The sequence below is a fragment of the Fukomys damarensis genome, unplaced genomic scaffold (assembly GCF_012274545.1).
Source record: "Fukomys damarensis isolate Sample0158 unplaced genomic scaffold, DMR_v1.0_HiC HiC_scaffold_33, whole genome shotgun sequence".
NCBI classification, from domain to species: domain Eukaryota; kingdom Metazoa; phylum Chordata; class Mammalia; order Rodentia; family Bathyergidae; genus Fukomys; species Fukomys damarensis.
The window spans coordinates 40388961-40400837 of record NW_022900945.1 but is presented as its reverse complement, the minus strand read 5'-3'; the positions used below and the strand labels follow the sequence as shown (position 1 = coordinate 40400837).

At 39.7% G+C, this 11877-nt stretch overlaps 1 protein-coding gene across 2 annotated transcripts; it reads left to right on the top strand.

The window, feature by feature from the left end:
- The first annotated feature begins 4585 nt into the window (after nucleotides 1-4585).
- Taf13 (TATA-box binding protein associated factor 13) lies at nucleotides 4586-11777 on the top strand. 2 transcript variants are annotated; one of them, XM_033758237.1, is made up of 4 exons: nucleotides 4586-4689; nucleotides 5717-5795; nucleotides 8560-8657; nucleotides 11077-11777. In XM_033758237.1, exons 1-4 carry the CDS (start codon nucleotides 4663-4665, stop codon nucleotides 11245-11247), a joined length of 375 nt encoding a protein of 124 aa, XP_033614128.1. In that variant the 5' UTR covers nucleotides 4586-4662; the 3' UTR covers nucleotides 11248-11777. The 2 variants fall into 2 exon arrangements, with proteins under 2 accessions (XP_033614128.1, XP_010604252.1); XM_010605950.1 differs by lacking the exon at nucleotides 4586-4689 and adding an exon at nucleotides 4801-4889.
- The last annotated feature ends 100 nt before the right edge of the window (nucleotides 11778-11877 follow it).

The following is an 11877-nucleotide window of genomic DNA, read 5'->3' as shown; positions in this document are numbered from 1 at the left end:
CTTTTTAAAAAAAAAAAAAAAAAAAAAAAAAAAAAGAAGTCCAGGGGGGTTAAGATGTGTTGTGAATGTGTACCAACTCCCCATGGTGAGTTTAATAATTGTGTAGTGCAAATATGTTCTAATAAAAAACAAAATTTTTCTGAATTGTATAAAAAATTAATTCCCCGGACATTGAAAAAACAAGTTCATTGATTCTTCTCTGAAGGATCTCCCAAGAATTTCTGCAGTTCAAAGCTAATTCTTAAGGAGAATTTCAAAGTCTTTCACTCCCATTTGGCTTCATTCCGGTCTCACTTCCTGCCCCCACCCCAGCCAACGAACTTGGTTCTGGCAACCCACTCTTGACAATTTACAGAAGCACTCGATGACTTTTCACTCTCTCTGCTTTATCTCTGCTCTGCCCAACACAGTGATTTTTTTCCCCCCGCTTTATATTTTGGATCTCAGGTTCAGAGGTTTGAGTTGTCCACAGTTCACAGTTCCGGCATACTCTTCTAAGTGGCCCTTCCGAAGTTCTTCCCTTTTATTTATGTATTTCATTGATCCCCAATCCCACTTCACCTATGCCACAGCCTTAATATCTCTGCTTTTTAAGAAGCTCCTGTATATTGTTTTGTATATTTTAAACTTACATAAATGGTGTTGTGTAATAGATCTTACTGGGTTTCTTACTTTTTTGTAAACTGTGGCTGTGTTGCTAAGCTATTGTTTCTGAGCGCTGCATTTTTCTCCCTGGTCTGTATGCAGCACATTTTACATTCCTACTCCTAGTGGACGCTTGATGTTTTACACCAGATTCCCTGGACAAGGCCATTGTTTCATCATCACCTCACAGGGCAGCTCTCAATGCTGTCAGACTCAGCAGTTCCTCCTAAGTAACAAGTGTTCCCTTCATTATTCTGAAATAAAATTCACAGATAATGTAAGATACTATGGTAGGTTATAGCCCCTACTGATTTCCCGATACCCACCACTTACAGGGGATCGAACTCAGGACCTTGCACTTGCCAGGCAGGTATGGTGCCACTGAGCTACACTCCTGGCTCCATTCTGATATTTTTGTCTTTGTGTGATTCCCTCTTCAATGTGGGCTACACTTCTTGACTTACTTCTAGTGAACAGAACAGGGGAGACATGATGAGAACCCGCATCTAAAATTAGGTTCCAAAAACACTGTGGCTTCTGTCTTCCAAGTATTGTTTTGGGCTCTCTTGCTTGTCCGCTCTGACAGGAGCTCCTTCCTGTGTTGTGAGTTGCCCTAGAGAAAGGACTACATAGGAAGGAATTGAGGGAGGCTTCTGGGAAACCTAAAGAAGCTGAATCCTGCTGGCAAACACAAGTGATTCTGGCTTGCCATCAACTCTTCAGTTAGGATTGCAGCCCAAGCCAGCATTCGAACTGCAACATGAGGGACCTTCTGGGTGCCAGAAGCACCCAGTTAAACTGCACTCAGGTTCGCAACCCACAGAAACTATGTGATAAAATGAAAACAATTCTTCATTGTGTTTATAATGGGGATTGAACTCAAGGACCTACACATTCTCGGCAAGCACTCTACCACTAAGCCACATGCCCAGTCATTTTTTATATTTTATTCTGGTAATACTGCATTACAAATAGCTAAATTAGGTAGAGATTGATAGGTAGTTATAAAGGGACTGAGCTCAAATAGAGTCAGAACAGAGATGAGGCAAATCAGGCCTGTGGTCAAGTGCCGAGTTAACAGAAACTAAATTGAAGATGGAGACTCCATGGCCATGCCTGAGATAAACAACAGCTCAAAGTTGTACTGTAACTAACACCACCCAGGCCAATAAACCTGAACACTATAATGAAAACATAGAAACAATGCTATAATGAACATGTAGACAGATGATCAGAACATGCTGACCCTTGTATTCCTTCCAGAAATGCCTTTATTCTTCTCCGTGCTTTATATTGTTGCTAAGTACCTTGTTTTTCTATTAAGTCAATATTAGCTAAGTATCTGTATTTGTAATTCTATAGGTTGATTGTAGTTTGTAACTTTCGATGTGATTTTACTGTACAAAAAACCCTCTAGAGGGCTGGGGATTTATCTCAGTGGTTCCAGCACTTGCCTTGAAAGCACAAGGGCCCGAGTTTGATCCCTGATACCAAAAAAACAAACGCACTAGAAGCTGGGCATAGTGATGCACATCTATAATCGCAGCACTTGGGAGGCTGAGGCAGGAAGATCTCTATGAGTTTGAGATCAGCCTGAGCTACACAGTGAGTTGAAGGCCAGTCTGAACTACAAGCAAGACCCTATCTCAAAATACCAATAAAAAAAAAATAATTTAAAAGCCTCCTAGACAAAGAGCCTCCAGTGGCAACCTCTCAGGAGCTGTTTAATAAAATCTCCTACTCTTAACCTCCTTTATCCTGACTCCATTCTTCAGTGTCCTGAGACATGAACTCAGTACATTTAACAGATTGGGAGTTACTTCCCTATAACAGGCTTTTATTAAATTACTAGGCTGTTTTTTTGTTTGTTTTTGAGACAGGGTCTCACTATGTTGTTGAGACTGACCTGGAACTCACTATGTAGCCCAAGCTGGTCTTGAACTCACAGCGATCCTCCTGCCTCAGCCTCCTGAGTGCTGGGATTACAGGTGTGTGCCACCATACCCGGCCCACTAGGCTGTTTTAAAACTTGTGATTCTCCTGCCATAGCCTCCTAAGTACCTGAGATTACAAGCCTGTGCCACCAGGCCATGCAAAATGTTTAAATCACTGAATCACCCAGCAATAACTAATACATATGTCTACTAACATAATTTGTAAAAAGTGTGTCTTAGGCATTATATAAAGATAAAATGAAAACAATGACAGGGGGAGGACTGGGGATGTAGCTCAGCAGTAGCATGCTTGTTTGAGATCCTGAGTTCAAGTGCCAGAACCGCTGCCATCACCACCACCACCAAAAAAAAAAAAAAAAAAAAAAAAAAAACGAAGACAGTGTTTATAATACTGTGTTGTGATATGTAAATGCTCAGGCCTGACTACACTAAGGGGTAGGATGATTTTAGATTCTTCCAAGTACATGCAGAATCACCTTAATCCAGGAGTTACAAATACAGACTGATTTGGATGAGTTTGGCTTTTTTTTTTTTTTATTCAGACAGTGTCTCACTATGTAGTTGAGACTGACCTGGAGCTCACTACTAGTCCAGGCTGGTTTTGAACTCTCAGCGATCTTCTTGCCTCAGCGTCCCGAGTGCTGGGATTATAGGCGTGCCCCACCACGCCCGGCTGAGTTTGACTATTAAAATTATCACAAACGATGTTACCCCTGTGACTTCCTAAAATGCCCTAAAACTCTTAGCAAATCCAAACAACAAAGTACAATGTACTAACAATTTTTGAGTAGTAGTAACTGTCGCGAACCGGCGACGCAGATCACTGTCCCGCAGTGCCTCAAACCTGAAAGAGCAGCGGGGTGGAGATGGGGCAGAGAGAAAGGAAGGACGCCAAGACAAGAGTCTGATCAAGGCGACGTTTATTGCAGGCAGGCATCAGCCTTTTAAAGGAAAAGACCGAACTATTATGGGCTAGGATTACCATAGTAACCCCAATACCTCAGATCTTTAACATAACAAAATGGAGTTAACAACACCTGACTCCTACAGATCTTTGGCTGTCCGTGTTTCTCCCGTGCAGGGTCAAAACAAGTTTAACACGTGCAGTCCCTTAAAAAGGAACAAATGTTGTCTTTCAAAAAGCCAGTGGGCCATGGCTGGCTTCCCACAAGTAACATCCTAGAAAAAGTCAATGAATGTACATTTAAAACGTGGAGAAAAGCTGTGTTGAATGTTAACTACAAAGATAAATTCTAGTTTTTATTTTGTTTGGTTTGTTTGTACCGGGGATCGAATCCTTGAGCTGGCGAGGCAGGCGGCGGAATCACTGAACTAAGCCCACAGCCCTAGATTCTAGTTTTGATAATCATCTTTCTCACTCATTGAATGTCATTCTAACTTTTTATGGTGAGGCACCATCTCCCCACCCACCCCCGTCCCCGGCCCCGCCCCGGGAATTGAATCCAGGACTTTCATACTGAGCTACATCCTCAGCCCTTTTTATTTTTGAGACAAGATCTCACCAAGTCTAAATTGCCCAGGTTGGGCTCAAACCTAAAATCCTCCAGCCTTTAGGCTCCCAGAGTGCTGCGATTACAGGCGTGTGCAACTACACCAGGCTTCACCTCTTACATTGTAGGGCATTCACACACTATCACTAGTCTTCTAATGCCCACGGCTTTCTAAAGATGATGTTCCAACCAAACCTACCTTCCTCACAAAATTTTAAATTCTATCCGTCTAGGCAAAAGGTCTGAGTGAGACCTAAAAAGGAGATACATGCCGCCTGGCCCCTGGGGTGTTTTTCTTTGTAACTTTTACTCCCTCATTTGGAATACCAAGGAAAGGGCTCAGACTCCTTCTCCTGGGACTGTTAGATTTCAACTGCTCAGAGGGAAGAACGCTCTCCAGTTGCGCAGGCGCGGCCCGATCTGTCTCCGCCCCGCCCAGCCCCGCCCAGCCCCGCCCAGCCCCACACGTCACCGGAAGTGACACGCAGAAGTAGTAGAAAAATCAGCTGGCTGCAAATTGGTCGAACCCTGGGTTTTTGCTGGCAGGTGAGATGGCAGATGAGGAAGAGGATCCTACAGTGAGTGACCACTTGTGTTCTAACCCCGTTTTCATCATTCTCTAAGGCCTAGTAGCAAAGAATTGAGAATCGAGTCTTTTTTCCATAGTGAATTCAGCCGAGAGACGCAGAAGTAGTAGAAAAATCAGCTGGCTGCAAATTGGTCGAACCCTGGGTTTTTGCTGGCAGGTGAGATGGCAGATGAGGAAGAGGATCCTACAGTGAGTGACCACTTGTGTTCTAACCCCGTTTTCATCATTCTCTAAGGCCTAGTAGCAAAGAATTGAGAATCGAGTCTTTTTTCCATAGTGAATTCAGCCGAGAGATTTCGGGGACTTACCTGTTGGCGTTCGGTGTGATAAATGATTTATTATTTTAGTACTTGGGGCAGGACGTCAAGGGAGAGTAGAAAAGTGGCTCCTTTCTCTTTGGTTTTAGTATAGATTTTCCAGAAACCCTTTGAAACACCTAGAGAGTCATTGGTCATAGTATTTGCTAATAGACTGGAAGTCAGGAATCTTGGAATTCAGATTGTTTCTCTCTCTCTGAACAAGTTATTTAATTTTGAGCATCCATTTTCTTGTCATAAAATAGCAACGTAAGTTTTTCACACTATAAACAGGTGCGTAGTAAATACTAATTTTACTTACTGTAAGGAGTAAACTGGCTTAATATCACATCTTTAACGATAACACGATCTAGCAAGGTGACAGCGTAGTTGGATTAAAACCACAAAGCCTGCCGCGGTGACCTATTGCCTGTGATCCCAGAACTGCAGGGGAAGGCAGGATCTCGTGTTTGTGGCCACCCTGGGCTACATAGAGAAACCGTCGCAAAAAGAAAGAGAAAAAAAAAAAATCCTGCATGACTTGGAAATTGGATTAGGTTTTTGAAGACTCTTTCAGTGCTGAATTCATAATTCGTTATGCTTCTTGCTTTAGGTTTTCTACCCCAGTATCAGCATTGAAAATGAAAAAGAAAATGTTAATTACTAAAATGTGAAATGCATGCAATCCCTTAACCTTTCTGTATGTCTTTTAATTTTTAGTTTGAGGAGGAAAATGAAGAAATTGGAGGAGGTGCTGAAGGTGGACAGGGTAAAAGAAAGAGACTTTTTTCTAAAGAATGTAAGTTGTATTTGACAATGATTTTGTTACAGTGAAAGCTTTTGGACATAGTCCTTTTAAGTAAATTTATTGCTGGTCGAGGTGTACATCTGTAATACCAGCCCTCTGGAGTATGGAGGATCTCTGAATTCAAGGCCAATGAACTACAAAGTGAGAACCTGCCTCAAAAAAATTTTTTTATTATGTGTTTTCCTGTAGTGACAATATTCTTATACTTACCTATAAAATTCTGTTTAACTTTTGAACCATACTTAGTAACCATCTTACTCTAACCCTAATTATATAAAATAATAAATCATGATTAATTTTTTTTTTTTTTTGGTTTTTTTGAGACAGGGTCTCACTACATAGTTGAGACTGACCTGGAACTCACTATGTAGCCCAGGTTGGTCTCGGGTTTCGAACTCCCAGTGATCCTCCTGCCTCAGCCTCCCAAGTGCTGGGATTGAAGCCGTGTGCCACCTCGCCCGACTAACATGATTAATGTTTTAATTCAGGGCAGAGCATAACCCTGTTATTTTTCCTGTGCCTTACCTTTGCCAAGTAGATATAGGAATTCCTTTGTAAGTTACCTGTTGTAATGGATCCTGGAACAAATGCTGAGGAAAGAAACAAAATTGGGGATTATGACTAAGGCAGTGAACAGAAAGACAATGAATAGCATGAGCTATTAACAGTTCCTTCCTCAGTAGTTAGATTTGACTCTTTTTAGCCACAGTAGAAAGGAAGAGCTGCTGCTACTACTGGTTGTCCAGGGTGGCTCCTGAAGTCCTCATGAGAATGTGCTCTGCTGAGTATTGAGAGATGCAGCAACATGGATTTCTGAATATGTGTCTAGTTTAGTTAGGCTGGGTAAGATATGAGCATATCCTAAATGCTTTTAGAACTGCAGGGTTAGCGTATCTTTTTTATAGCACCCAAATCCTTTCCATATAATTTCCCACTCAAAGCTGACCACACTATTCCATCTCTGATCCAATAATTTGATTTATATGTGCTTTTACTAGTATGTCAGCATATGAAGGTGATCTCTTCATCAGAGCATCACAGAATTATACTTGAACGCTTGATTATTACAAAAGACCTCTGCTCCACTTAGATTACTGCATGTTTGTGATGACAAGAATTTGGAATGTTCACAGCTTTCTCTTAGTCTTACCAGAACTTTCATATATTTTACTGACCAAGGTCTGTTCTCCTAAACCCTCTTTTAATTTTTTTTTGTTAATATAATTCAGAATTTCAGAGCATTCACTGGCATTTGTTTATCCCTTTACAGACCCTTTAACCAAAAGTTTTTTCTCCTAATGATTCATAACATTTTGTTAAGAATATTTTTTCAACATTAACCAAAACAGTTTATATTATTCCTAAAAACTAATTAAAAATTATTTTCCAGTGAAACATGTTTTCCTATTGGTGAGTTCTAAAATATTAACAACTATTTTCCTCGCAATTTTTAAGGAAATAACAGTAAATTTATGGTGGAGAATCTGCATAGACATCACTTTAGCTAAATGATCAAAGTCAGCATCACCAGTTAGATACATTCACATCATGTACCCTGATGTAGTGCATGTCATCTCTCTATCCTTTCTAATAATGTGTGACCTCTAGCCTGGCATGGTGGTGGGTGTGGTGGTACACGCCTGTAATCCCAGCACTCGAGGCTGAGGCAGGAGGATCACTGGGAGTTCACCAGCCTGGGCTACATAATGAGTTCCAGGTCATTCTCAACTACATAGTGAGACCCTGTCTCAAAAGAGAAAAGAATCCGTATGAATCCCATCTGTCCTAAACTATGAAGAAGTAACTACTACTGCTGCTGTGGGCCAGAGTAAAGACTGGAACCAAATCAACTAGATTCACATTCAGGCTCCTCCATCTCTTACTAGCTGTATGACCCTGGGTAAATCAGTTAACTCATTGCTTCAGTTTTCCTTACCTGTAGCACAGGAAACATAACAATATCTGCTTCAGAGGATTTTTGTGAGGATAAGAGTTTTATACATAAAGTCTTTAAAACAGTACTTAGCATGTAAGGGCTATTAGCAGTTATTGTTGTCACTCTGCATTTGATGGTCCTTTTTTGCATATTCTGTGTTTCCTCCCTGAAACCAGAAAGGGCTTCGTGGCAGATGCATTTAAAATGTCAAGATTATTTGGAATAAGCCCTCTCCCTTCTCTTTTTCTTTTCTTTTTTTGGTACCAGAGATTGAACTCATGACCTTGCACTTACCAGACAGGCATGGCGCCACTGAGCTACATCTCTGGCCCCTGCCTTCTCCTCTTGATTCCCCTATTTGTTACCATAAGAGGGTAATTGAAGCACTTTCTGTCCTGTCTTTGCAGCTGTAGTCATTTCAGAGATTCTTCTGCTTCCTGTTTTCCATGCCCCACTGTCTCCGCACCCACAGAAAACTCCCAGGAAATGCTAAGCATTGCTAACCATGTCCCTGTCATAGTCTCCTCTTAAAGAGGATTCCCAGGGGTTGCTGATAAATAGATGATAGAGATTAGAAAATCAATATTCATGTTAGTATTCAGTACTGGGAAGGAAGGAGAGTTTTGTTGGAGGCTAGATGATAAGATTGTCCATAAGGCTGCAGTTAAACCTTTTACAACAGTCTATACTGGAGACAATGTAAATATGTTTTTAAACCAGTATTGTCTATAACTTGGTTCCATTCTAGTTGTTGTGAAAAAAGTGTTGGTGACATTGTTAAATCTGTTAATGTGAAGAAAAGTAATTGTTTCTTTACAGTGCGATGTATGATGTATGGGTTTGGAGATGACCAGAATCCTTATACCGAGTCAGTGGATATTCTTGAAGACCTTGTCATAGAGTTTATCACTGAAATGGTAAGATTCTTTTATAACTATTACTGTTTTTTGGAGGGTTTGTTTTGTTGTAAATGGTCTTAGATAATTGAAGAAAAAGTTTAAAATTCTAAGCTTTAGATATGACTAAAATTTACAGCATCCTTTTGAAATAAACTATCCAGGGCCAGGGATTTAGCTCAGGGGTTCGGTGGCCTGCCTTGCAAGCGCAAGGACCCGAGTTCAATCCCCGATACCAAAAAAAAAAAAAAAAAAAAAAAAAAAAAAGAAAAAAGAAAGAAATAAACTATTCAATTGTGTACCTATTTTGTGAAAGTTCCTAGTTATTATTTATCATTAAGGATAAAGATTATATAAATATATTCCACCTTCTCATGAGTTATTTATAAAGACAGAATTGTAAGATTTTGAACTAAAATAATTTTGCCCATAATCTCATAATGTTTTTCTTCTTCCTCTTCCAATATTTTCTTAAAGTTACATACATTTGTATCCAAGTGTCCCTTCCAAAGAAAATTTAACAATTAAAAATGACCAGACAAGGGCAGAGGATTTAGCTTAGTGGCGCCATGCCTGCCTTGCAAGCCCAAGGTCCTGAGTTCGATCCCTGGTACCACACACATGCACAAAAAAGACAGGGTAGTACCTGCCCATAATCTTAGCACTTGGGAGGCTAAAGCAGAGGGGTTGCAAGTTCAAGTCCAGCCTGAACTACACGATAAGATCTTGTCTCAAAATACCAAGAAAAGGGGATTGAGCTCAGTGGTGCTGCCACCTGCCTTACAAGCAAGCATAAGGTCCTGAGTTCAATCCTGGGTACCCCAAAAATGGTCAACATACCAAGAAAATATTTTTTTCCATCTACAAAAGTAATTCTCAATCAATTAGATGTAATTTAGAATGTATAAAAAAGTACAGAGAAGAAAACAAACTGCCAGGGGTGGTGGTACGCACCTGTAATTCCTGTAATTCTAGCCCTGGGAGGTTTAGCTAGACCAAGAGTTGAGGTCAGCCTGAGCAACATAGTGAGTTCAAAGTAAGCCTGAAAAAGACAACTTATGCTAATATTTTGATGAATATGATTTTATCTTTTTGTACTTTTGTTTCTTTGTTTGTTTTGGTACCAGGGATTAAACTCAGGTCCTTGAGCTTTAGAGGCAAGCAGCAGAACCACTGAGCTAAATCCCCAGCCCTGTAATGTTTTTAATGACTTCATAATATTAATTGAGTGAATATACTCAAATTTGTTTACTCACTGCCTTAATATGAAATATTTAGTTTCCTTTTGGGGGGGTGGGTACCCAGGGATCAAACTCAGGACCTTGCCCTTGCATGTCAGGCATGGTGCCATTGAACTAAATCCCTGGCCCTAGTTGCCATTTTTTAGTCATTAGAAGTAATGCTATGATAAGCTTTTATTTTTGTACAGGTTGAGTATATGATGATAGGGGATGAGGTTTGGTTCTAAGAAACCCCACTGATATTTATTGGTTGTTGGGATGGAGGACTCAAAGCATAAATGTAATTGGGTGGTTGAAAAGAACTTATAAATATGCCTTATACGAGCCCCGTACGATGGTGTACACCTATAATCTTAGCAATCTGAGTTGACAAATTAGGATTGCAAATTCAAGGCTAGACTGGGGACTGGGCAACTTTGCAAGACCCTGTTTCAAAAAAGTGGGGTGGGCTGGGAATATAGTTCAGTGCAAAGGCCCTAAATTCAGTCCCCCTAGTACCACCAAAAATTAAAAAACAATTTTTTTAAAAATAATTTTATACAGATGAAAAAAAATCTGTCAGGCTAGGGTAGAAAATTGATAGAACATATGTTTGGCATGTATGAGGTGCTGGCCTCAAAAGCCAATACCAAATTTAAAAAAAAAAAGAATATATTAAACAAAAAGGAGCAGGTGTGGTGTCACACACCTGTAATCCCAGCACTCCAGAGGCTAAGGCTGGAGGGTTGCCACAAGTTCGAGGCCAGCCTGGACTACATAGTGAGTTCAAGGCCAGCTGGAACTACATAGCATGACCTTGTCTCAAAACAACACAACAAAATAAAAAGCCAATGAATAAAATGTCCTTTGTATTTACAAAAAAATGCCTATGAAGCATAAAGAAACATTTCTAATTACCTAGTGTATAATGGCCAAAGTAGAAAGACACTTCACAAATGAGTAGGTATAATAATTAGAAGTGAAAATCTTCAGCCTAGCCAGCAATTAATAAATATAAATTACAACAAAATGTTGATTTTTAAAAATTGAATTTGAACAGATGGAGTGAGGGGGCAGAAGTGGAGGGCGAGGGGATGTAAAAAGAATTAAGAAGTGTTATGTATATGTACCAACTTCCCATAATGAATATAATTATTATGTATTGCAAACATGTACTAGTAACAATTGAAAACATTGAACTCAATGTTTCTTTGTAATAGACTCACAAGGCAATGTCCATTGGAAGACAAGGTCGAGTACAAGTCGAAGATATCGTCTTCTTGATTCGAAAGGACCCGAGGAAATTTGCTAGAGTTAAAGACTTGCTGACTATGAATGAAGAATTGAAACGAGCTAGAAAAGCATTTGATGAAGCAAACTATGGGTCTTGACACCTTGTGTATTTTCTGAAATGTCATTTTCTATGGAAACCATATATGTTTATTTTCTGTAGTATTGTCCTGATGCTTAGGCATGTACATGAGAGGAAGAAACACAAGTTTTCAGCCTTTATTTTCATGTCTTTGTTTTTAGAGCATTTGGTTCCAGCCCTTAATTGCCTGCCTTTATGTGACCATACTTGAATTACTTACTAGATTTTAATGACTACATATAAGTTATAACTGCAAACCATGAAGTTCCTTCTGCCTTTGGACTGTCTGAAGAATAAACTTGTATTATATATTAGATATATTCATGCCATTATAAGCTGTATGCTAGCTGTTGAATAAGTAAAATCTCAGTGGCCTTTTTGACTGACAGCTAAGGCATGTACTTCATGTATTCTGAAGTTTTTAGACAGCAGTCATCATTTTTGTGTGTAAGGAGAGGGTGTAGGAAATTACAAGTTTTTGTAAGAAAATTTGTTTTACTATCTTTTCTAAAGATAATTTTTTTTTTTTTAGTGAGGTTATTGGTACAATCTAGGTATACAATGCAATTACATTCATCATTGGGATTCTGTACCTTTACATAATAGGTCTTGATTCTCATTTTTCCCCTTGTCCCTGCCCTCCCTTCAC